Below are 24,477 nucleotides of genomic sequence, written 5' to 3'. Positions count from 1 at the left end.
AAAGTGAATCATGGACCTAAACACAAAGGTTTCAACTTTTCATAAGAAAACACAGGAAAAAATCATCAAGACCTTAGGGTAGGCAGAGATCTTTTAGGATGCAAAATGCATCAACCATAGAAGAAAAAAAATCATACATTGGACACAAAATTTTAAATATCTGCTCTTCCAAACACTGATAAATGAAAAGGCAAGCCACAGAGTAGGAGAAAATATTCACGACACAAATATCTGATAAAGGACTTGTATCTTTATTATATTTAAACAACAACTCTACAATTCAACAATAGGGGACACATTTTACTTTATTTATTTTAAATGTTAATTTATTTTTGTGAGAGAGAGACAGAGAGAGAGAGAGACAGAGCATGAGCAGGGGAGGGAGACACAGAGTCCGAAGCAGGCTCTAGGCTTTGAACTGTCAGCACAGAGCCTGACGGGGGCCTGAACTCTCGAACGGCGAGATCATGACCAGAGCCAGTCAGCTGCTTAACCAACTGAGCCACCCAGGCGCCCCTAGGGGGACACCTTTTAAAAACAACAAACGATTTCGGGGCACCTGACTGGATCAGTCAGTGAAGCATGTGACTCTTGAATTCGGGGTTGTGAGTTCAAGCTCCATGTTGGGTGTGGAGATTACTTAAAAATAAAATTATATTGGGGCACCTGGGTGGCTCAGTTGGTTAAGTGGCCGACTTCGGCTCGGGTCATGATCTCACAGTCCGTGAGTTTGAGCCCCGCGTCGGGCTCTGTGCTGACAGCTCAGAGCCTGGGGCCTGTTTCAGATTCTGTGTCTGCCTCTCTCTGACCCTCCCCTGTTCATGCTCTGTCTCTCCCTGTCTCAAAAATAAACAAAACATATTAAAAAAAAAAATAAAAATAAAATTATATCTAAAAAAGAAAAAGAATAAAAGATCTGAATAAACGCATCACAAAGAAAGATACTGAATGGCCAATAAGCACAGGTAAAGGTGCTTAACATCTGCAGTCATCAGGAAGACGCACATTAAGACTACAATGAGATACTACTATACGTTAACTAGAAATGGCTAAAAATAAAAAGACTGATAATATCAAATGTTAGCAAGGATGTGGAGCAACTGGAATGCTCATGCACTGCTGATAGGAGTGTAAAATGGTACAAATGCTTTGGAAAACAGTTTAGAAATTTCTTATAAACATGAGTACTCCAATCAAAAGGTGAGTATGCATTTACACATGACACAACAATTTCACTCCCAAGAGAAATGAAAACCCATGTCCACATAAAGACTGGTACACAAACATTCATAGCACTTTTGTTCATAAGAACCAAAAACTAGAAACAACTCTAACGTCCATCAACACGTGAATGGATAAACATACTGTCGTGTATCCGTTATAAAAAATACTACTTGGCAAGGAAAAAAAAAAAAGGAATAACTCACACGTGTAGCAAACATGTAAGAATCACAAAAACATCATGCTAAGCAGAAGAAAACAGATACAAAAGAGAGTACATACTATGTATTCCAATGGAGAACAGGCAAAACTGAAGAACAGTAACAAAAGCAGATTAGTGGTTGCCTAGGGGCAGGGTTGGGAGGAAGGGTAAGAAAGAGACACGCAGGAACAAAGAGCCATGCAGGAACTTTCTGGGGTGATGGTCCTGTATCTTAATTAAGGTAATGGTTACATGAATGTATTCATTTGTCAAACTCATCCAACGGTACACTTAAAAGGACTGCAACTTATTTTATACAAATTGTACCTCAAGAAAGTTGATTTTCAATATCAAAATCTGTTAACCCTCAATTCTAGAGACTACTAAACACCAAACAGTATTTGAATTAGCAAATTCGCCACTTCCACAAAACAGTACATTGAAACGGGACAGAGGAAAGATAATCTATCAGAATTCAATGTTTGACTTAATGTTGCGTCCTTCAAGTAATTGGGAAAAGTTATAAAATCAAGGAAGAAGTGTTCTTTGTAAATTTCTAGTACATAATACAATCAATATAAGAATCAGACTAGAATAAGAGCAATGGCTTATCAGAATCTTTTAAAATCCATGCCCGGTATTAGAAAAATAAATATTTGATGATCTATTTCCTTTAAAATTATTTAAAATTTGTTTTTTAAATTTTTTAAATGTTTATTTTTATCTTTGAGAGAGACCAAGCATGAGCAGGGGAGAGGCAGAGAAAGAGGGAGAGAGAGAATTCCAAGCAGGCTCTGAGCTGTCAGCGCAGAGCCCAACATGGGGCTCGAACTCAAGAGCTATGAGATCATGACCTAAGCCGAAGTCGGACATTTAACCAACTGAGCCACCCAGGTGCCCCTGAAATTTCAAAGTAAGATATCATGACTTTAAAATAAAAATCAAGACAGCTGCAACGTTGAATATAGAGATTTTTCTCACACTTATATCTATGTTCCCCAGTTCTCCTATCCCACCTCCCAAGAGCTGAAAAATCAGTGAATTAAAGGTTTCTAATGTTGGGGTTTGCTGTGCTAAGCCACTGGCCTTCTTAAACAGACTGTTTTTTTGATCCCTGTAGAGAATAGGATGCTTGTAAAAAATGAGGGAGAGGAGCAATGGGCATTAAGAGTTTTGCTACGTTTGTGTATTTCACTTGAATATAATATATATTAAGTACTTAGCTTAATGCCTGACAAACATAAATAACGGCTCATAAATGTTATTATTTTATTATGATGAGGGGTAGCATGCCCTTGGATTTTCATGCTCAGAAATATAATACTCATCTCTCCATGCCATCAATTAAAAAATCAATTAATAAACACTTTTAACTTATGGGCAACTGGGTGGCTCAATTAAGCGTCCAACTCTTGGTTTGGGTTCAGATCGTGATCTCATGATTCATGAGTTCAAGCCCTGTGTTGGGTTCTGTGCTGACACCGTGGAGCCTGCTTGCGATTCTCTCTCTCTCTCTCTCTCTCTCTCTCTCTCTCTCTGCACCCCTGCCTCCACTCTCTCTCTCTCAAAATAAATTAAAAAAAAAAACAACAACACAACATTTTTCTGTTAAACTCCTGTCATTAATGGGAATGCTCCTTAAAAGGATCAATCCCCATTTATGTCTTTGTCTAAATTTCATTTTGTTTTGTTTTAACAAAACAAGCAAATTAGATTTGGGTGGGGAAGGAATAGAGACGGGAAATATTACAGAGTAGGGCTTCTTATAAGAAGGCAATGTTAGAATATGGGAGACAGCAAGAAGGCCTCAAGAAACAAATCACCTTCTCTTACAAGCTTTTCCTAAACATCCAGACTGGGTCGGGTACCCCCTTACAGACTGCACCCTCTTGTTATGCCCACAGTATCATTATCATTCACAATTGATTCCTATTTCTTTTTCTCTTCTCACTAGATTATATGCTTCAAGAGTATAGGGTCTCTATCTTGTTTACAATCTTATCTCAGGAACTGGCACATGTTCAGACACAGAGAAATTTTCTTTAATTGGAAAAGTTGAGGAGTCTAGAGATGGAAGTTCAGAAAAGAAAGTCATTAATAAGAGAGAAAAAAAATCCATCACCGTCAATTTTAGCAACTATGTCTAGGGTCCTAACAGACTGCTAAAATTTGAACGATATAGTAGAATTACCTCAGAATACTGCAAACCTGTTTTCTACAATTCAAAACTGTCCAGCTTGATCACTTTTCCCTCTTAATTCTACATCAAAAGGAGATGAGGACCAAAGGAGAAGAGCAAACAGAGAAAGAGCTATGTACATATCCTATTTATCTTTCTCCTCTCCTCAACCCCACTATATTGTCCATTTATTATTATTCTATCTGCTAATCTGAGAATCTGATATACTTTAACATATAAGAACTACTAGAACAATACAAAAAGAAAACATGACTTACATATACAGCCGATTCAGAATCCACGGAATTCAAATTAATGATCCTATTTTGTCCTATGAATCTATGCCATCTGCAAAACCTTAGATTGGGGGTCGTAATTAACTAAAAACTAAGCTGTTGTTCCATTCAAAATTCAGAAATCCAGTCTTTCAAATGCTTAGATCTATTATGTCCCTTCCCATTGAAAATCAAATAAAATGCTTTTCTTTTTTCTTGGGAGAAATTTTTTTTTTATGTTTATTTATTTATTTTTGGGAGAGAGAGTGCAAACGGGGGATGGGAAGGGAGAGAGGGAGACAAAGAATCTGAAGCAGGCTCCAGGCTCTGAGCTGTCAGCACAGAGCCTGATGCAGAGCTTGAACTCACAAACCACAAGATCATGTTCCGAGCCAAAGTCAGGAGCTTAACCAACTGACCCACCCAGGCGCCTCATTGGGAGAAATGTTCTACTTGTTGTAGACCAGAAGCTGTTTTAACCCAAATCTCACCCTTAACACCCTTAACACTGAAATCACCAATACACCAACAATGAAATCACCGAAGATTAAATTATTATATCACTGAAATATCCTTTTTGACAAACTAGAACCCACTTTCTTAAACAAATTTGCATTGAACATCTGTCTACTAGTTATTTAATACCACAGTCTATAGGTGTTGTGAAAAGTACAAAACTACTAGAAGCCTTTGCTCTCCAAGAACTTAAAATCTTGGCAGGAAAGGACAAAAGAGAAACAAATAGAGAAACAATGACGATGTTTAATAAAGAATCCAAGTATGGTACAGATAACAGGCCCTGTATGTTATAAAAGAAGGGAAAGATAACAGTGGAGTCCTAACTCCAAAACAGCCATTTTCAAATTTCATTGATTAAAAACCAACCAACCAACAAACACCGTCCACCATTTTTACTTTTTCTGGTTTTTACAAACACATGTAGTTCATAGTTTGTTTGTGGCTCTGTCTTGCTGAATCACTTATTGTCTGTGATAACTGCATACAATGTGTTGACCTCTGAGTATGAGTTTCTATACGGTCCCAAATCACTTTGGAGCTGCATCCAAGTGCCATGTGTGAAGACAGGCAGAGAGTGCTCAACAAGTAAGATAATGGTGAGGCTCAACCTCCCCTGAAACTTGGTCATGGTAATACTTCCTCATTCCCATTGTTCTTAGTGCCACGTGAAGATTGTTTTCACAGCTATCCACTTGTTAAGGGCATACGGAGCACTGGTAAACAAGTGCCTATCTCTATTACAGTACTTACCAAAATGTATTAAGATTCTTCTTTTGTGCTAGACTGTGAACTCCTAGAAAGCACGTACAGATCCTATTATCTTTGCATCTCCATCCCTTATCATAGTGCCTGGCATACAATAGGTACTCACTGTATATTCACTAAGTAAATCTGCATGTATTTTATATATGGGAAATTTTAAACCATATTCAATCACTTTTTAGGAAAAAGTAAAATCATAGGCCTGAAAACCATGCAAAGTAGTGAAGTACTTTTATAAGGACACTAATCTCCTGCCTTGCCTAAATTCTAACTAAAGTAATTTGATTCCCCACCTACCCTAAAATAACTCTAGTTACAAATAAATTTTTCTTTATTTCCTGTTTTTTAAAGTTTATCATATTTCACCTGGAAGCTAACAGACATCATACTTCATATCATCAGTGAAGAGTGTTCTTTAAAATTTATATAAATACTATTCTTTTCCTAAATTTTATTTTCTCTTTATAACAAGACATTTCTTTTTCTTGTTATAACAGAATGTTATATTGGTTTGAAACCAATATAAAATGACTGTTTGTTACTTAAAAGGTAATTACCAAGGAGGGTATTTTAAAAGTGAAAAAAATCAAGCCTTTGTAGTGCTTTGGAGTGGGGAGGGAAGAAGTCATGAAAAGGTCCCCTGAAAAAGAGGAGAAAGTTCTCTCTGATTTCACTATAAGACATATGTGGAGAAAGGCAACAACCATAGTGCCAAAGAGCAAATTACGGAAAATGGAGTGTTAAATACGCAAGGCAATATGTGAACCCTTCCATACTGCATTTATTCCAGGGAAAGCACATTAGTCTTTCTTCACCTTTGATTTTATTACATGACCAAACTTCTCGAAGTCTCACCTCTTAAGAATTAGCTTCAGGGAAGGGTGTGGAGAAAGACCATGTGCAACCTCATAAAAAACAGCTCATTTTTAAACTGCTGCCAGACATACATGTTTTATGAGTAAGACCTCAGATAATCCTTTGATTAAGAAGCTTCTGGATTCTAAATGCACAATGCTGCCAGCAAGAGGAAGCCTTAACTTCCAAGTAGGCTGATTTCATTCGTTTAGACTATTACCAGCAACGAGGCTCTTTTCTAAGTTAAATTTTCTTCTACCTTAAAATTTTTCTGAAGACAAGAAAGATCCAATCAAGGTGAGCTACCATTTTATTCTATCGATTCTCTTTACTAAAATACTTTATTCCAATATCAATAATCACTCATTCATAACTCACTTGATGTGTGCTCCCCCTGTGTCAGACACTACAGGAGACGCACAGATGAAGATAAAAAATAACAAGACAGTCAAAACAGTAGACACAAAGCAGGATGTCGAAGGTCAGACAACAGAGGAGTGGGGTGGACCTAGGAAAGCCCTATGTTGGAGGTAGTATTTGAATGGCGCCTTGTAGGAAGGAGAGTTAAAAGGAGGTAAACCGTTCAAGACAATGGGAATGGCATGAGCAAAAAAAGAATACCAAGCTATGTTTGGAAAGTGAAACTTTGGAGGAGGGGCTGGTATCTCTAGGTGAGTGGTAGTAGAAGTTAACAGTAGGAGATTAAGGCAGAATGATAAACTGGAAACAAATTACAGCATATCTAAACTATCTGTACTCTCCTAGTAAGTGAGTGAATGACCAAATCCTTACTTTAGTAGTACTAACAGAAAGAGTAGAATGGAGAAAAGGAAGTGAATCAATGTGAAACAAAGTTACGAGTCTACGAAAATAGTCTTATGTTGTGATGGAAAACTGAACAAAGTGGTGGTAATAGAACCAACGAGTGAGGGCTGAAAAACAACGTGAGGGTAGAATCAATGGGACTTGGCAAACAGTGGACTACCGAGGACAGGGGAAAGAGAGAAGTCAAAGGTAACTTCAAGAAAATGAGACTAGGTGAATGGAAGAACGGCAGTACCATGAAAAGAATCAGGGAAATCAAAAGAAAGTCTGATTTCTGGCCACTGGGAACAATGATGAATCCCACACTGGCCATTCCGAATTTGAAGGATGGTTAGGGGCACCTGGGTTGTTCAGTTGGTTAAACGTCTGGCTTCAGCTCAGGTCACGATCTCACGAGTCGTGGCTTCGAGCCCTACATCAGGCTCTATGCTGACAGCTGAGAGCCTGGAGCCTGTTTTGGATTCTGTGTCTCTCTCTCTCTCTCTCTCTCTCTCTCTGCCCCTCCCCTGCTGCACTCTGTGTGTCTCTCTCAAAAATAAACATTAAAAAAAAAATTGAAGGATGGTTAGAGTGAAAGTATTCAGGAAATGGTTAAAAACAGAAGACTGGAAACAGGAGAAAAGATCAAGGACAGAAAAGTGGACCATGCCTACATTTATAAGAGGGAAAAAGCAATCAAGTAAAGAAAAGCCAAAACAATCGCAGACAGAAAAGGACCAGATTAATGCAATACCATGGAAATGAAAAAAAAAGGGCATCAGCACTGCCAAATTGTTCAGAGGAAGGTGAGAACTGAGAAAAAGTACTGATTTTTAAGGATCTTCTGGTTCACCTTCCAGATAGTACGTGTTCAGAGGTCAGATTTCAAGAGGTTAAGAAGTGAATGACTTATGAGGAAATAAAAGGTTCATGTTGTAGAATGCTGTTTGTCAGGCTAAAGAAGAAAGCAGAAAGAATAATAACTTGGTGAGAGTAAGAGTCAAACCAAGGACTTTTATATTTATGAATCTGAAGAAGCTGAATTTAAAAAAATAAGAATTTTTTAAAAATACACTCTGAAGTATCCAACCAGGACAGTTCAAGTACTAATAGTCTGCCTCTGTTACGGACTGCTGCTTGTGTCCCCCCCCCCCCAAATTCATATGCTGAGCCCTAACCCCTAACGTAATGGTATTTGCAGATGGGGCCTTTGGGAGGTAATCAGAATGAGATGAGGTCAAGAGAGTGGGGTCCTCATGATGAGACTCGTGTCCTTAGAAGAAGAGACACCAGAGAGATTGTTCTCTCTCTACATGAGCTCACACCAAAGAAGGGCCATGTGAGCACAAAGCCAAAGGTGGCCATCTGCAAGCCAGGAAAGAGAGCTCACCAGAATCTGGCACCCAGATCTCATACTTCAAGCCTCCAAAACTTCAAGAAAATACATTTCTGTTACTTAAGCCAAGTCTCTAGTATTTTGTTATAGTAGTCCCAGCAGATTAAGACAGCTTCAAAAAGACATGGGTTAATTTCTTGTACATAATACTATCAGCTAGAATCTCTTCATGAAACAAGACAGAAGGTAGGAAGAAGCTGCAAACTCAAAATTCCCTTGCCCTTCTCTCATATCCCACAAAAATCCACAGAATTTTCCATTACGATAGTAGTGAGAAAAAGACAAAATTAAGTATAATTAAAATTGCAAATCAGAAACACGATCTGCTCGTGATCAACGGACTCCAAAAGGTGCAGAAGGAAAAATAAGGAGAAATGGAATAAGTACTGACCTACTGCACCAGGCAGAAACTTAACAAAAGAAGCCCATACAAAACAAACATTTGGTTTCCTTTTAAAATGAGCAAAGTAAATCTACCTCACAAAGTAGCTCTAAAGTAGCCAAGAGAGTTCAAAATAAGTAATTTGTAAGCAAAGAACTAGCATTCGTCTAAGTAGTGAGCTAATGAATTTTACCCCAAGACCATATATAATCTCAAAAGTTAGAAGTGGGCTTGTTAAGAGACCCTACACTAAAGCAATGTCAGCAGTTGCTACAATTCTACTCCATCATATTTCAGTATTTCCAAGCTTTTCTGGACTCCCTAGAGATTCCTTTCCAACTGTGCTAACTGCACAAAGTCTGAAGGAGTCCATTCACACAGGTGACAAAATATTTGTAATGTCAAAGAGATTTAAGTTAGTATGCTAACTCTGTTCCGATCAACTCATCCCTTTTATAAGTGCTTTTTAAAGACTCACGGCTCAGTTCCTTCCAGAAAAGGTATTTCGAGGGTTTTCAAGAAACAAACATACAAAGAAGCCACACCTTGTTTCCCCATTACCACTGAAAATGTTTCTATTACTAACAAGCGAATGGCATGCCTGAACTAGCATTGATATTCCTATCACTGAAATATTAACATCCAAATCAAACAGCAAGCTTTTGCATACATACCACAGATCTAGGAAAATGGTGGGGAGGTGAAATACAACACTGCAAAGGCTACTGGAAAAGAAGGGGGCCGTAAAGATGGTGTTCACATTCCGAAGGAGAGGATAAACCATAGGAAGCTCTCTATGTAGAACAGAAAGACAGAGTCTCGAGAAATTCAGAAGCTATTTCTTACTTATGGGAAGCCAAATACTTTGGAAGGGAGGAAAAACACAAACCTGCCATGCCATACAGCACGGTGCACATTTCATCTTGAACTACTGTAAAAGGTTTCACTGCACGAAAAAGGTCACCAAAACCAAAGCAAAGAACCGTATTTATCCCACAGAGAAGCATTAACTGGTTTATAACCAAACACTGAAGCCTCGTAATATTAAAAAGTATGTGACACTGTGGGCTCAAGTGTCAGGAAATACAAATTACAAAATGTCTTAAAGGGGGGAGGGGCATTCTCATATATTTGTTTCCTTTCATGTATGTCAAGCTAGGAAACAGCTACATCTGGGGGAACTTCCGTTTGATAGACTTTTTGTTCTTTTAGAGAAGACCTGGTTCTCCTTTGAGGACAAATTTGGAATCTTCGTAAAAAGAAGTAACTTATTAGTCTTTCAGTTATTTTAAAAGTCTTGGCTGCAAGCAGTGCTTCTCCTATTCACTTTTCTCAAAAAACGAACTGGATGCCAAAACAAGGGAAGAGGACGGCAGGTAACACTGTGCAGAGGAAGGGGAAGAACACATATGAACTTCACAAACATGGTTTATATTCTCTTTGGAAGACAGGACACAGTCCAGAAATATTAGTGTTTCAATCTTCTGTTGCAAAAAGTTAACCATTCAGATTAAACCTGCTCTTTGTGAAAAATACCTTTAAAAGGTACCATTTTGAAATTTTCCCATTCAGAATAAGCTTCAGGGAAACTTATAAAAGGCATAAACAAATTCTTCAAGCCACAGAAATAAAATACTTAAGGTATTTTTGCTGTTGTGGATAAATCATACACGAACAGCATTTTCAGATAATGAAGGCAATTAAAAACAAATAAAAAAATCAAATAAGAATTCCAAAGAACTGCTAACACCTCTGAATCACACCAGTGCTACACTTAGAGGGAAAGACTGGTGCCATGAAATTCTACATGATCCAATCTCTGCAAATGGGACACGGAAGAAGATGCCAAGAATTCAAAGCCCATCCATGCTACATGGAGGAGGCTGACTCAAACATATCAGACATCATCACTTTCCCATCATCCACAAGATGGAAGAGAAGATGGGTCGTGTGGCCTACCCTTACTCTACAATGTTAGTTTCTAGCAACCTTAAGCTTCCCAGTTGCAGCCACATTAAAACCCCGGCTCCCTTTCCCTGCAGTAGGTCATGCCATGCAGAGCAGACACAAGGAAGGCTGCAGTTATTAAAAAAAAAAAAAAAAAAAAAAAAAAAGGAAACAGCATGAAGCAAGCTCCAAAGGTGCAAGGCTGAATCAGCTACATTAGCTTACCATATATCTCGGATCTACTCTCCTCTGAACTAGACTTTGTCTTCTTGGAGGAGCTATCTGCACAAGAGCGGGAGAAAAGGAGAGAGATATAGAAAATATGGAGACCAATGTAAGGGGAAAAATTCATGGGGGAAAAAAGAATGAATCATGATCAAGTTAAATCGTGCAAACACAAAGTATGAACATCACAGGTGATAGCACTTAGAACAGTCACGAACAGCACAGGTAATGACATATTTTAAAGATTTATCGAAGAAAAGATAGTGCAATAAAAATATGTTCAAACAAAACAACACATGAATAGTCTACAAAATGTATCATCTGACAATTGTAGAGATGACAAAAGCACCAAAAGCTGTGATAATCTCATTTTGAAGCACTGCATACCCCTCCGCGAAATCTGTCTTTGGAGACAGCACATCACAGGTGAACAATACAGAGTAAGTCATTCTAACAAGACTATACTATTTAGGTGCACTTGGGCAGAAACTCATTAGCAAGACAGTAACTAATCATATAAATAAATAAAAGCCACTGAGCCTCATGATGTCAAAGTTAAGTATCAGAGATAATTATCTTTTAATAGAAATCCAGAAGTTATACCCCACCACAAAGCCTAAATTGATGATCGGGACTTCATTTTTACCTACTACTCAAGATGCAAGTAAATTATTAGCTATTCACTTCCTATTCTTCCCTGTCTAGATAATAATATTTTTTCAAAATAACAGTTTATACTAAGAATATGAAATATTAGACACAAAAAATATACTTTTAAAAATTAAAAATCGTATTTATAAACAAAAAATATCAAAAAAGATATTTTATTTGTGTATCTAAGACCTTAACATTCATTTACTTTATCTTTTGTCATAGGAACGTACAACTGAGTGAAATTGTTATGAGCACAGAGAACACAAATCAGTTTCAAATGACAAAAGCAAAATTATCAAGCATTTTTTTATAAATTAAATACTGAGAGAGTTTATAAGGAGAAAACAAAAGACCGTATTTTACAAAAGGAGTTCAATCTGTATGTATAAAATTAAGAATTTAATAATCAGAAGTCTACTAGCATGAAAACTTTAGGAAAGATCAACATTACTTAAGACTCTCTAAGCTCAGAATACTTGACTGAAGAAAAAGGGATCTCTATTCATTTGCTTACTCTAAAATCGTACGATCATTAATTTTTGAAGTTGGATTTTATCTAATACTCCAATTTACCACAATCACACATGAATTTTTAAATAACTACAGAAATCTGTAGTTGTTACTGCTTTGATTTCATGAATTACTACTGTTCATACTTATGATTCATTTTAACACTAAGTCCTTGGTCTGCCTGGAATCTCTAATTATGATATAATAACTATTTCTCTTCTCATGATTATTTTTTTAAAAATCACACTCTACAATGATGCTTCCATAGTGGAATCCATAGTGTTGAGTGTTAAAAATGCATGCAACTCCTCCTGAATGCACAGGTTTTATATTACATCACTGAGGAGGAAGGAGAGTCCTGAACAGACCAAACAGTACCTCCTGGTGTTTCAGGTAGTTGTACAGCTTAAGCTGTATTAGTCTGAACTTCATTACTCTCAATAGTCTTTGGAAAAATGGTGTTTTACCTGTGGGATCAAAATCATGTGATGCACTGCGCTCAACTTTCTGCTTCTTATCTGTTGGTGACTCTCGGTTCAAAATACTTCCATGCCTAAATTAAAGTAAAGCAATCAAATATTTACTACAAGCAAATCAACAGAATAAAAACTTAATTTAAAAATTGCTGATCAGTTTACCCTATACAGTCTCATAAATCTCTCTAACGTATGTTTTTCAAGAAGTTTTAAATTCAGTCTATGCTATGTGTAATAAAGAGTCTATTTATTTGGTTATATAAAGTGCTTAAAAATAATAAAAGTAGTATTTAGCATTAAATCTATTTTATTCTTAGAAATAAATTCTTTCAGTGGTTTTCACAAGTTACTATTATTTCCACCGAACAGGTAAGAAAACAGTGCCTGAAAATAATTAAACACATTCCTCAACCAGACTCTACATATACTATGATCAGTTTCAAAATCACTGTGTAAATATAGCATGGATGAGAAAAGTTAAAAAAAAAAATCTTAGGCGAGCCTCACTATAGCTCTAGCTACACAAGTCAGGCAGGCCCAGTTGACACTAGAATCATTATTTTTCCTATGGCCTACCCAACTACAGTGATCAAATAGTGGCTGGGCAGCAGATAAGACCCTCACCGTAACACATACACTACTAATTAACTGAAATGTCAAGATCAGCATTGGTATCCTGGACCACACTGTCACTAAAAATGACAAAAGTAGTATAATAGTTAGGAATCATATACTACTTACATTGTAAATAATATTCACAACAACCAGGATGAGAAAGAGATGTTGAAGAACAAGTACTGAGGAAAAGGCATTTAATCCCAGGGTATGAATACATATGGAGATATGGATGTGGGCACAGGCATATTTGAACATTCTGGATTTTTCCCTTTACTGGCTTAAAGTAATTAAGACTGATTCAGTTTGCCAAAGTTCATTAACTAAAGGCAGCTGTAGTTACCCAAGTGATAAAACACATCAAAAACTGGCAATCCATTCGCACTCCCCAAGCTACTCACAACTGAAAACAGTCACAATAGATTTTAAAATTAAATCTCTTCATAGGGAGTGACCTTAACTATCAATTTGAACAAACTTTTAAAATGCTTACATTAAAAACATTGAAAATGTTATCAAAACAATGCTCTCTCCAGAAAAAATATGCAACACCTGTTATATTTTAAATTTGTAAAACATTTTGATATTTTAAACTACTTAATATAAAAAATCCACATTTTCAAAAGCCACAAAAATCCACCATAATTTCGAAGGAATGCTTCTAATTAAGAGTTAACCTGAACATATGAAGGGCAACTGAACAACTTACCTTATAGGTTTTTTGAGGGGAAACCTGAAACAAAGGAAAGAAAAAAAAAAGGGTTAAATGTAGTTATCTCACTGGTAAGACTGTTATTCAATTTATTCATTCTATTAAACCAGAATAAGAGATTTAAATCTTACACTAACTTTCCCAAAGCAAGATTCAACAAACAGGCAGACAAAAAAAGCTACATTCTATTTTTTTAATATCTTAACTCCTTTGTTAAATCTTAAATTTCAGGTGCTAGGAGCTGTCACTAAAATCTAAATATTCAGTGCTCAGCACTATTCTAAACTGTTAACATGTACTATCTCATTTAATCCTTATGTACTTATATACACATATTATTATTTCCATTTTACAGGTTAAAAAGACTGAGGTAAAGAGAAATATCTTACCGTTAAAATATTCTACCTCGTTTCCCTGGCAGAGAAAGTTTCCTCCCTTCCGTCACCCCCTCCCCAACCCCCACAAGATATCTGGGTGCTGATTACTGCTCTGTTGATCTGCATCTACTACCCTTTGATCATAGTCAAATCACAATTCTTGTTTATTTACATTTGGCATTTATAACAGAAATCTAGAGAAAATACCATCGCAGGATTATCAGTTATTAAGAATATGTTCCAAAAGTAGAAAACAAAGGTTACATCTTTTCTTCTTGCAGTTCTATAAGCTATAAAGAATACTGCATTTCCTCTTGGTTGTCTTTTTTAAAGAAATATTATTGGGGCTTCCTGATAAGAATCTGATGTTACATATAAACACTAAGTCTCTAAGTGTTTCCAAATTTCTTCCCATTCTCCTTTTCAGGTCTGTCCTTTCAGAAATCACCTCAACCTATGGCATTTTATGTAAAGATTATTTAGCCTGCGTAATAAAAACAGGCTTTCTTAAGAATAGCCATAAAATGTTTCTTTAAAAAAGGTTATTAGTAAACACAGTAAGAAAAAAAACAAAACAATGACGCTCGAATGACTTTTGTCATGGAGATAGTTTAGTTAAAAAAAGAAAAAACCCTCTAACATAAAAGTTTAATTACAATTTTCTTTAACTCCTACATAAGCCAAAATTGATCCAAAGAAAAAGACAAAGAATCTAAAAACTTCCATGATAAGTGCATGTTAACTCACAACAAAGTCAGGGAAAAGGGGTTCTGGGGTAAAGAGCACATTGCTCTACTGAATGTACCAATTACAAACGATTATCAAACTTTTAGAAATAGTTCCTAAGAAGTCCATCCCTACTTGTTGGGGAAGTGGGGAGGTGGGAATGTTTTTTAATTCGGAAACAAATATAAAAGTTGGCAGGAAAGAATTCCCAGCTGAGTTTCTGCAAAGGATAATACCTGCAGTTAGCAACCTCAGCCACTCTTCCTGATAGCCGTTACAGAAACTCCTACCCCAAAACAATGGCCGCTTGCGTCAGGGGCTGACTGCAACATCCAGGGAGATTCTGGTAAAGAATCCCGGAAGTTCCCAGACTACTGATTGAAAACCAGCTTCCTGAGCGGTTTTCTCTTACGAGGGAATGGAAGAGGAGGGGAAAGAAGATAAAAATGGAATGAAAAGATGAGCAAGGACTACTGTACAGGAAAATTTGCTTACCACAATCTACTTACTAAATTCTTAAAGCACAGATGAAGAACAAAAATTTTTAAATCACAATAATTTTTCTCTAATCACTAAATTGCAGTTAGCCCGACACCAGGCTGATGAAACGGTTCCACACAAAATCCTCTATTTTCAAGTCCTTGTCCATTCTGTAACCCAAGCATAAAACTGACAATCTCCTCTAGTTCGATATTTATGTAAAAGAGCTACAGTTGAATGAAGACATTATATTAATGTACTTAATTAAACTGTACCTGGCTTTTGAAAACACCATATTGATGACTTGGGCATTTAGCCAACAATGAACATGTTTGTGCTTATTTACATACACGTGTATGTATTCTTCCAGATGTAAGACAAAGTCCAAGTACTAATATGAAGAACCATAATTTAAAAAGGAAACTGGGGTGCCTGGGTGGCTCAGGTGGTTAAGTTTCTGACTCTTGATTTCAGCTCAGGTCATGACTCAGTTCATGAGTTTGAGCCACACATCAGGCTCTGCGCTGACAGTGCAGAGCCTCCTTAGGATTCTTTCTCTCTCTCTCTCTCTCTCTCTCTCTCTCTCTCTCTCTCCCCCTCCACCCCCACTCTCTCTCTCTCTCTCTCTCTCTCTCTCTCCCCCTCCACCCCCACCCCCAATTGTGCATGTGCTCTCTTTCTCAAAACAAAAAAATAAACTTAAAAAATAAATAAATAAAAAGGAAAGGGTTGTCAAAATTTGAGCCACTGGGATAAAGCAACTAGATGCCCTTACTTTTGATAACCTTAAGCAAGCACACTCATACGCCACAAATCCTAACCAAGGGCCTCAAGCTTATAATTACATTGACTCACTTGACTTCGGGATGCCTTTCTTTCTTTTTTTTTTTTTTAACGTTTATTTATTTTTGAGAGAGAAAGACAGAGAGACAGTCAGACAGAGCACAACTGGGGGACAGGCAGAGAGAGAGGGAGATGCAGAATCCAAAGCAGGCTCCAGGCTCCAAGCTGTCAGCACAGAGCCCAAAGTGGGGCTGGAACCAATGGACCATGAGACCATGACCTGAGCTGAAGTCGGACACTTAACCTACTGAACCACCCAGGTGCCCCAGGATGCCAGGTTTTTTAAGTTTATTCATTTATTTTGAGAGAGAGAGCATGTGCAGGAGGGGCAGAGAGAGAAGGAGAGAGAGATAATCCCAAGCAGGCTCTGCACTGTCAGTGCGAGGAGCCCAATGCAGGGCTCAAACTCACGAACCTGTGAGATAATGACCTGAGCCAAGATCAAGAGAAGGATGGTTAACCGACTGGGTCACCCAAGTGTCCAGGATGCCTTTCTTACAAGTTCTGAGCTCTAATATTAAAGCCCCAGGTAGCAACACATAGAGGCCTCCCCAAAGTTTTTATTTTCACACTCCACCCATGTGTTATTACAGTATAAAGGGAGTTATGATTTGATAATTACATAAACCCTAACTAACTATTTATTCTAGTAAAACTTCTAATTATAGCCAGGTTTAACTATACATATATACATACACATATTTAAGTATATAATATATATACACACATACATAATTTTCTAACTGGGATATTCCTTTAAGTTTGTTAAACAGAATTTGTTGTAGATGAAAAAAGAATTGGAAAGGGCCGCCAACCTTTGTGTTTTCACATATTTGCTTATAATGAAGAGCCTGTAAGAAGTCATTTTTCCTTTTTTGATTTTTGTGAGAAAAGAGCTAGCCTTTGACACTGTTCCTATGAGAAATGTATTACCAAAAGAAAAAATAGAGATTATCACACTCAAACCTTAATTCCTACCCTCTCTCTCCTTCAAGGTAGATATTTTTTTCTTGGGGTTAGTAATGATGAAGAATTTGGGACTCTGGATGGTTCTTAATAAGGGATGATTGAAATGAGGAGAATAAAGTTAAGGATATTTTACCTACATTGTTGGACTGTGGTCGAGTTTTCATTAGCAAGCAATGTTAGCTACTAAATTTAGAATTCCAAAAAATTCCATTGTAAGATACATCCTGACTTTAGCAATGTTAAAATGCAGGGTGAAAAGCCTGTGTACCTTGGAATCCATGACATATAGCACTAGTTTATTGGAATTCATGCCAGTGAGGAGAGTTTCTAGACAAAGAACTCTGCAAAATAGGTTACAGCTAAGATAATTCTAAGGCTCAATCCTCATAAAATGATGGCAAATATCAATGCAAAAAATACAGTGTTCCAATACAGTTATAGGCAATGAAAATCACGTGTGATCTCAAGGCCTCAGGAACAGGGATGTCTCAGAAAACAAAGAACAAGGTTCACATTCTAGTTTGAAAAGGCGCTTGCACTTGGGCAAGTTGCTTAACCTCTCTAACAATCATCTGTAAAATAATGATAATACTACTACCTACCTTACAAATTTGTTTTGAGGATTAGATTACAAAATGAGGAACATTAAATGAGAAGCACTGCCTAGCACAGAATAACCACTTAATGATTATTAGCTATTAGTTAAAATGCAAATAAAATCTGAACTTTAGAGACATAACTACAAATTAAGTAGAGGAGAAAAATAAACTTAAAGACTAACAATATTCAAATAGGCTTTCAGTTCAGCAAAATCCACAGAAATGCAAAATCCAAAGCCAATGATGAAACCATAGGTTTAACGTGCCAAGCCATATTATATAAAATTAACGTCAATACTCAAGTTAACAAACTTCCCAGATGCTGCAGGGTAAAAGAAAAGATCAGGTTACAACCAAAACTTTTAATTTTCATGGCAAGTAGGGTCAGTGATTTTTTTTTTAAGGCTGTGAAATTGTGCTGACCATACCTGTCACTTCTTAGCAAGAGAGTGCATTATTTCCACATCTCCTTTAAAATATCAAAATGATTAAGGCATCCCGTGTCCTGGATATAAATTAGGTTTTTTACTTCTCTGTTTCTACAAAATAATTTAAATAGCCTAAAGTACAACACTTAAATTTGAAATTACTCCAACGTGAATACGAACCAGCTAGCTCTACTATTACATCATTTTTTCACAAAATAACAAACAAAACAGCTAAAAGGGCATCTGTACCCATAAGTACCCATAAGTATAGGGATTTAGAACATACTGCTGACTTTAGCTAAACTGTTAATTCGAGCTTTAGATCTCTGGACAGTCAGATTCATAGAACCAAAAGTAGTAATGACCACTACCACTCCTCCCCCTTCAAAAAAACACCAGTCGTAGGTCCTGTCACCACCTACAATTTATAACTGGCCTGGCTGAAAGTCACTAAAAGAACTAAAAATTATGGAAAGAACAAAAAATAAAAGTCTGAAAATGACCTACCATTGTACCTTTTTATTAGGATATAGATCCAAAGCATGAAAAGTTGTTAGCTGAGCTGGCAATAAAACATTAGTTACATCAGAAAGACTCAGACAGAAGCTACAGCTGACAGGATGACTCATGGAGAATTTTTCATGGTGTTATTAGTTTTAAACCTCTGGACCTTGCAATACAAAACCACAAAATGACAAGGACCAAGGAGCTCAGTTCTGGTGTAAAATCCAAAAACAATTCACTGAAATGTAATGTAAGATCTCAAGCTAACTTCTTAAATATGGTTTGGTATACTGTCACTGTTACTGAAGAACTTGAAACACATGACGACCCTCAGTAAGTGGCTCTTCTTTCCTGGACGTACTTTGACAAATCAAACAGTAAATTCTAAATTATCTTAATTGCCTCTGTCAGATATTGTAAGCTGGACACTGGTTGTTTCGGAACTGAGAAAAGTAGTTCACAATTAATGTAACAGCTTATTTATTACAGGCTCTCATTTACTCATTGATAATCTGGAATAGTATCACTTTTGCAAATATTTCCTGTAAGGTTTCTAAATAACTTTCCTTTGAAATCATGAGTATCACCATTAACTTATACAGTGTCTTTTTAGACTTCAAATTACTCACTTCAAAAAACAAAGAGAACTGCCAGAAAAAAGTATGAGAACCTCAAACTACTTAGTTATTTGCATCCCATTCAACATCAGTCAAACCATCAAATCCATGATTATATGGATCTGGGCTTATATAAACAATAAACTGGACTCAACAGAATAATCTCATGATTTCTAAAATAATGACGATACATAATTTTCATTTGATAGTGATTAAAATCTCAATCTTGTTTCACGATTCCCTATTTCAGAATTTGTTTGGAAAAGTGGCTCAAGACGGCAGTGCCTGAAGATCCTAAACGCGCCTCCTCCCATGGACACAAAATTCAACAGCTAAAATGGAAGAATTTCCTCCGAAAAAGTTCTGTGAAAACTAAATGAACAGTGCCTCTACAACAAAAGATAAAAGGGCCACACTGAAACAGGTAAGGGAGGCAGAGACAGACATGCTCTTGCCAAAATGCCACCCCAGGGGCAATGACCCACAATTGGGAGGGATCTCAAAAAATATGGAACTTTTTACAGAAGGGTGAGGGGTTTGTGCCCCACATCAGGCACCCCAACCTGTGGGCCCTGCACCAGGAAGACAAGCCCTCAGAACTTTGTATCAACTAAGATTACATCCAGGAGAACCATAGAAATGTAGGTAATTAAAAAAAAATTAAAACACTCTTAAAGGTCTTGCAGGCAGACTCACTCACCTTGAGACCTAGCACAAAAGCAGCAGTTTGAAAAGTTCCTAGACCACATGTAAAGGAGACCGAATTACTCATCTTAAAGCAACTTCCAGAGAAGAAGGCACCTGATGGTTCTCTCTCCAAGAACAGAGTGTTGGCAGGTGCCATTTTTGTGATCACATTCTATCGTGCTAAGGCTGGCACTGGCGGGCACCGTTTTTATAATCTCCCTCTAGCCTGCTAATGGAGGTTGGTACCCCCTCTTCAGTGCCCAACCATGCCACAGCCAGGCAAACATCTCTTCACCACCTCCAATGCCATAGCCATAGCTCCACCACAACCAGCAGGCATGTACAGAACACACAGGGGATGCCCTTTGAGAGCCTGGCTCTGGTGACCAAGGGGAATGCACTTCTGGGCCTCCGGGTCATCTCCTACAGAAGGCCACTCCATCAATACTAGGAGATGTAGCCGTTTTGCCTAATATATAGAAACGAACTCAGAAACTCAGGCAAAACAAGGAGACAGGAATGGGTTGCAAACAAAAGTACAAGACAAAAACTTCAGAAAAAGATCTTTATGAAACACAGATACGTAATCTACCTGATAAAGAGTTCAAAGTAATGGTCATAAAGATGGTCACGAAACTTGGGAGAAGAAAAGATGAACACAGTGAGAACATCAACAAAGAGAAAGAAAATAAAAGGAGGTACCAAAAAAAAGTCACAGAGCTGAAGAATGCAAGAACTGAACTAAAAAATACACTGGAGGGGTTCAACAGCACCCTGGATGAAGCAGAAGAACAATCTGTGAGCTAGAACACAAAGCAACAGAACCCACCCAAACAGAGCAGCGAAGAAAAAGAAAAACAAAAGGGAAAATGAAACTTTAGGAAATGAAGATATGTGAAAGGACAGATGGGATAACATCAAGTGTAATAACAGCCCCACTATAGGAGTCCCAGAAGGAAAAGGGAGAGGCAAAGGAGCAGAAAACTTATTTGAAGAAATAATGGCTGAAAACTTCCTTAATCTGGGGAAGGAAACAGACATCCAGGTCCAAGAAGCCCAGAGTTCTAAACAAAACAAACCCAAAGAAATCCACACAAAGCAATATTAAAATTAAAACAACAGAAGTTAAAGATAAAGAGCCGGGTGCAGGGGTGGCTCTGTCGATCAAGCATCCGACTCTTGATTTCAGCTCAGGTCATGATCTCACAGTTGGAGATCAAGCCCCACAGCAGGCTCCACACTAGAGGGAGAGAGGCTCTCCCTCTCCCTTTGCCCTTCCCCCCTCTTTTGTTCTTCTCTCTCAAAAACATAAATAAATAAAAATAAAGATAAAGAGAGAACCTTAAAAGCAGCAAGAGAGAAACAATTTGTTATGTACAAAGGAAACCGGTAAGGCTATCAGCAGAATTTTCAGCAGAAAATTTGCAGGCCAGAAGGGAATGAGATGACATATTTAAAGTACTAAAAGAAAAAAACTTCCAACCAAGAAAACCCAACCTGGGGGGTGGGGGAGTGGGAGGAGGATACTCTACCTGGCAAGGTTATCATTCAAAACAGAAGAACTAAGAATTTTTCAGATAAACAAAAGCTAAAGGAGTTCATCACCACTAAACTGTCCTTATCAAAAAAAAAAAAAAAAAAGTTATAAGAACTTCTTTAAGGTGAAAAGCAATGACACTAATTAATGACAAGAAAACACATGAAAGTAAAAAATCTCACTGGGAAAGGTAATATATACAGTAAAGGTGGTGAATTAATCACTTATAAAGCTAGTATGAGGGTCAAAAGACAAAAGTAATAAAAATATCTATAACTACAATAGTGAGGTAAGGGACACCTAAAATAAAAACCTATGAAATATGACATCAAAAACAAAATGTGGGGGGGATAAAAATGTAGTTTTGGAATGTGTTCAAATTTAAGTTGCCATCAACTTAAAACAGACTATTATATAAATAAAGATGCTATTTGTGAACTTCACAGTAACCACAGAGCAAAAACTTATAGTAAATACACACAAAAAAATGAAGAAAAACCTATACATAAACGAAAGAAGGTTATCAAACCACAGGGGAGAGGGAAAGAAGACAGGAACAGAGAGGAACTACAAAGACAGCCAGAAAACAATTAACAAAATGGCAATAAGTACATACCTACCAATAATTACTTTATAAATGTAAATGGACTAAATTCTCCAACCAAAACGTACATTATAGTTGAATGGATTAAAAAAAAAGACTCATATACATGGTGCCTAAAAGAGACTAATTTCAGAAGTAACACAGAAACTGAAATTAAAGGTAGGGAAAAAGATAGTCCATGCAAGTATGAACTGAAAAGAAAGCTGATCGTAGCTATGCTTTTACTAGACAAAATAAACTTTAAAACAAAGACTTTAATAAAAAGAAAGGCATTACATAATGATAAAGGGGTCAATCCAGCAAGAAGATATAACGTTTTTAAATAAATATGCACCCACCATAGGAGTACCATAATAAATAAATATTAATGGACCTAGAGGAATAAACTGATAACAATACAATAGGCATCAATAGATGAATCATCCACACAGAAAATCAATAAGAAAAAACTGAACTAAAACAACACATTAGACCAGATGTCCTTAACAGATATATATGGAACATTCTATCCAAAAGCAACAGAATACACATTCTTCTCAAGTGCACATGGAATATTTTCCAGGACAGATCACATGTTAAGCCACAAAACAGGTCTCAATAAATTAAAGAAGACTTAAATCCTATCAAGCACCTAGTCTGACCACAATGGTATGTATGAAACTAGAAATCAATTTTAAGAAGAAAACTGGAAAAACCACAAAAATGTGGAAATAAACAACATGCTACTGAACAATCACGGGGATATCAGAGAAATCTAAGAAATAAAAAAAATGCCTAAACACAACTGAAAATGGGCACCTGGGTGCCTCCAGCAGTTGAGCGTCAGACTCCCAGTGTCGTCTCAGGTCATGATCTCGCAGTTCGTGGGTTCAAGCCCTGCATTGGGCTCTGTGCTGAAGGCATGGAGGCTGCTTGGGATTCTCTCTCTCTCTCTCTCTCTCTCTCTCTCTCACACTCTCTCTCTCTCTCTCTGCCCCTCCCCTTCTCTCTCTGTCTCTCTCTCTCTCAAAAATAAATAAATAAATATTAAAAATTAAAATTAAAAAAAAGACAACTGACATGCAGCAAAAGCAGTTCGAAGAGGACAGTTCATAGCAATGCAGACACACTTCAAGAATCAGAATATGTTTGGGGCGCCTGGGTGGCTCAGTCGGTTAAGCGTCCAACTTCAGCTCAGGTCACGATCTCACGGTCCGTGGGTTTGAGCCTCGCGTGAGACTCTGTGCTGACATCTCAGAGCCTGGAGCCTGCTTTGGATTCTGTGCCTCCCTCTCTCTCTGCCCCTCCCCTGCTCATGCATGCTCTGTCTCTGTCTCAAAAATAAATAAAAACATTTAAAAAAATAATTAAAAAAAAAGAATCAGAATATGTTTGTGAGCATAATAAAAATAAGAGGGAAAAAAATGTCCTCTTAATCTAGGATAGGCATGTTTCCGAACAAGATTTTACATAAAATACATTAAGATTGAATGTTCAAATTTTGTAAACTGAAGAGAGAACTGAGCAAAATTTGTTAGGACAAACTGCTTTGTGTAGATTTGCCAAAGGTCACAATTGTACTTCTGAAAAAGCAGAAAGTCTTAGCTTTTACCTTTTATATTGAGGTGTCATTGAGACAAACTCCACCATCAATGTAAACTGGAGAATGTTATGAAAATGTAAAATTAAAATATAAAATAATATGTCAAATAACATATTGTCTAGTATATAAAAAAGTTCCACTCAAAATACAAATTCTTCTGTATCACTTTAAAGCACATATACGACATATTTGCAGTTGGCCATTTTTATTAAAGAAAAAGTCTGAAACACCCATAAAAATAGCAGTTTGTAGCAAGGAATACCAATTCAACAAAAAAGCAAATTATAACAGATTTCTCTTAAATTTTCCTAAACATTTCTTAGCAAGTGCCAACACAATGATAATAGGAATCTTTTAGGAGAAGGAAAACCAGTCAGGATTTACACTGACACCCAAATCACAGAGTATTAGTCATGATCTCTGCGTACCTTCAGCTATTGTACTTGGTATGCACTCATTCCTTGACTACAAAGAAAGCTAATTCATATCATATCTATACCACAAAGCTGAATAAACAAGGATTTACCCCCCAAAAGTCACAGCACAAGGAAACACAGGGAATGAGAAAAGTATAAACTTAGCACCCATATACTCTAAAAATGTGCACAATTTCTTTGAACCAAACCAACATAGACCTATTTCTTACAAAGAAATAAAAACCTCAGATACTTTGCAGGAAGAACTCTAAGAGAATAAGGATTAAGGACGTTCCATGCTTTCTACTTATAATTGTTACAATTATTTAAGAAATGCATTATGAGTAAGCATTTTGATTACATATCATTACATT

General features: G+C 37.0%; 1 protein-coding gene across 5 annotated transcripts in view; it reads right to left on the bottom strand.

Annotated features, from left to right (window-relative positions):
* The window catches only part of ARHGEF12 (Rho guanine nucleotide exchange factor 12), a 150,299-nt gene that overhangs the window by 64,061 nt on the left and 61,761 nt on the right, over window positions 1-24,477 (bottom strand). For 3 of the 5 annotated variants that reach the window (XM_006936731.5, XM_045038427.1, XM_023239193.2), the window contains exons 2-3: window positions 13,732-13,755; window positions 12,399-12,484 (exon numbers count right to left, since the gene is read on the bottom strand). In XM_006936731.5, the coding sequence (XP_006936793.1) occupies window positions 12,399-12,484; window positions 13,732-13,755 (110 nt within the window). Of the gene's footprint in view, window positions 1-10,767; window positions 10,825-12,398; window positions 12,485-13,731; window positions 13,756-24,477 lie in introns of all 5 variants that reach the window. The other 2 variants (XM_019811430.3, XM_006936730.5) reach the window with 1 other exon arrangement.

The sequence above is a fragment of the Felis catus genome, chromosome D1, assembly GCF_018350175.1.
Source record: "Felis catus isolate Fca126 chromosome D1, F.catus_Fca126_mat1.0, whole genome shotgun sequence".
Lineage (NCBI taxonomy): Eukaryota > Metazoa > Chordata > Mammalia > Carnivora > Felidae > Felis > Felis catus.
This window is presented reverse-complemented; position numbering and strand designations above follow the sequence as displayed.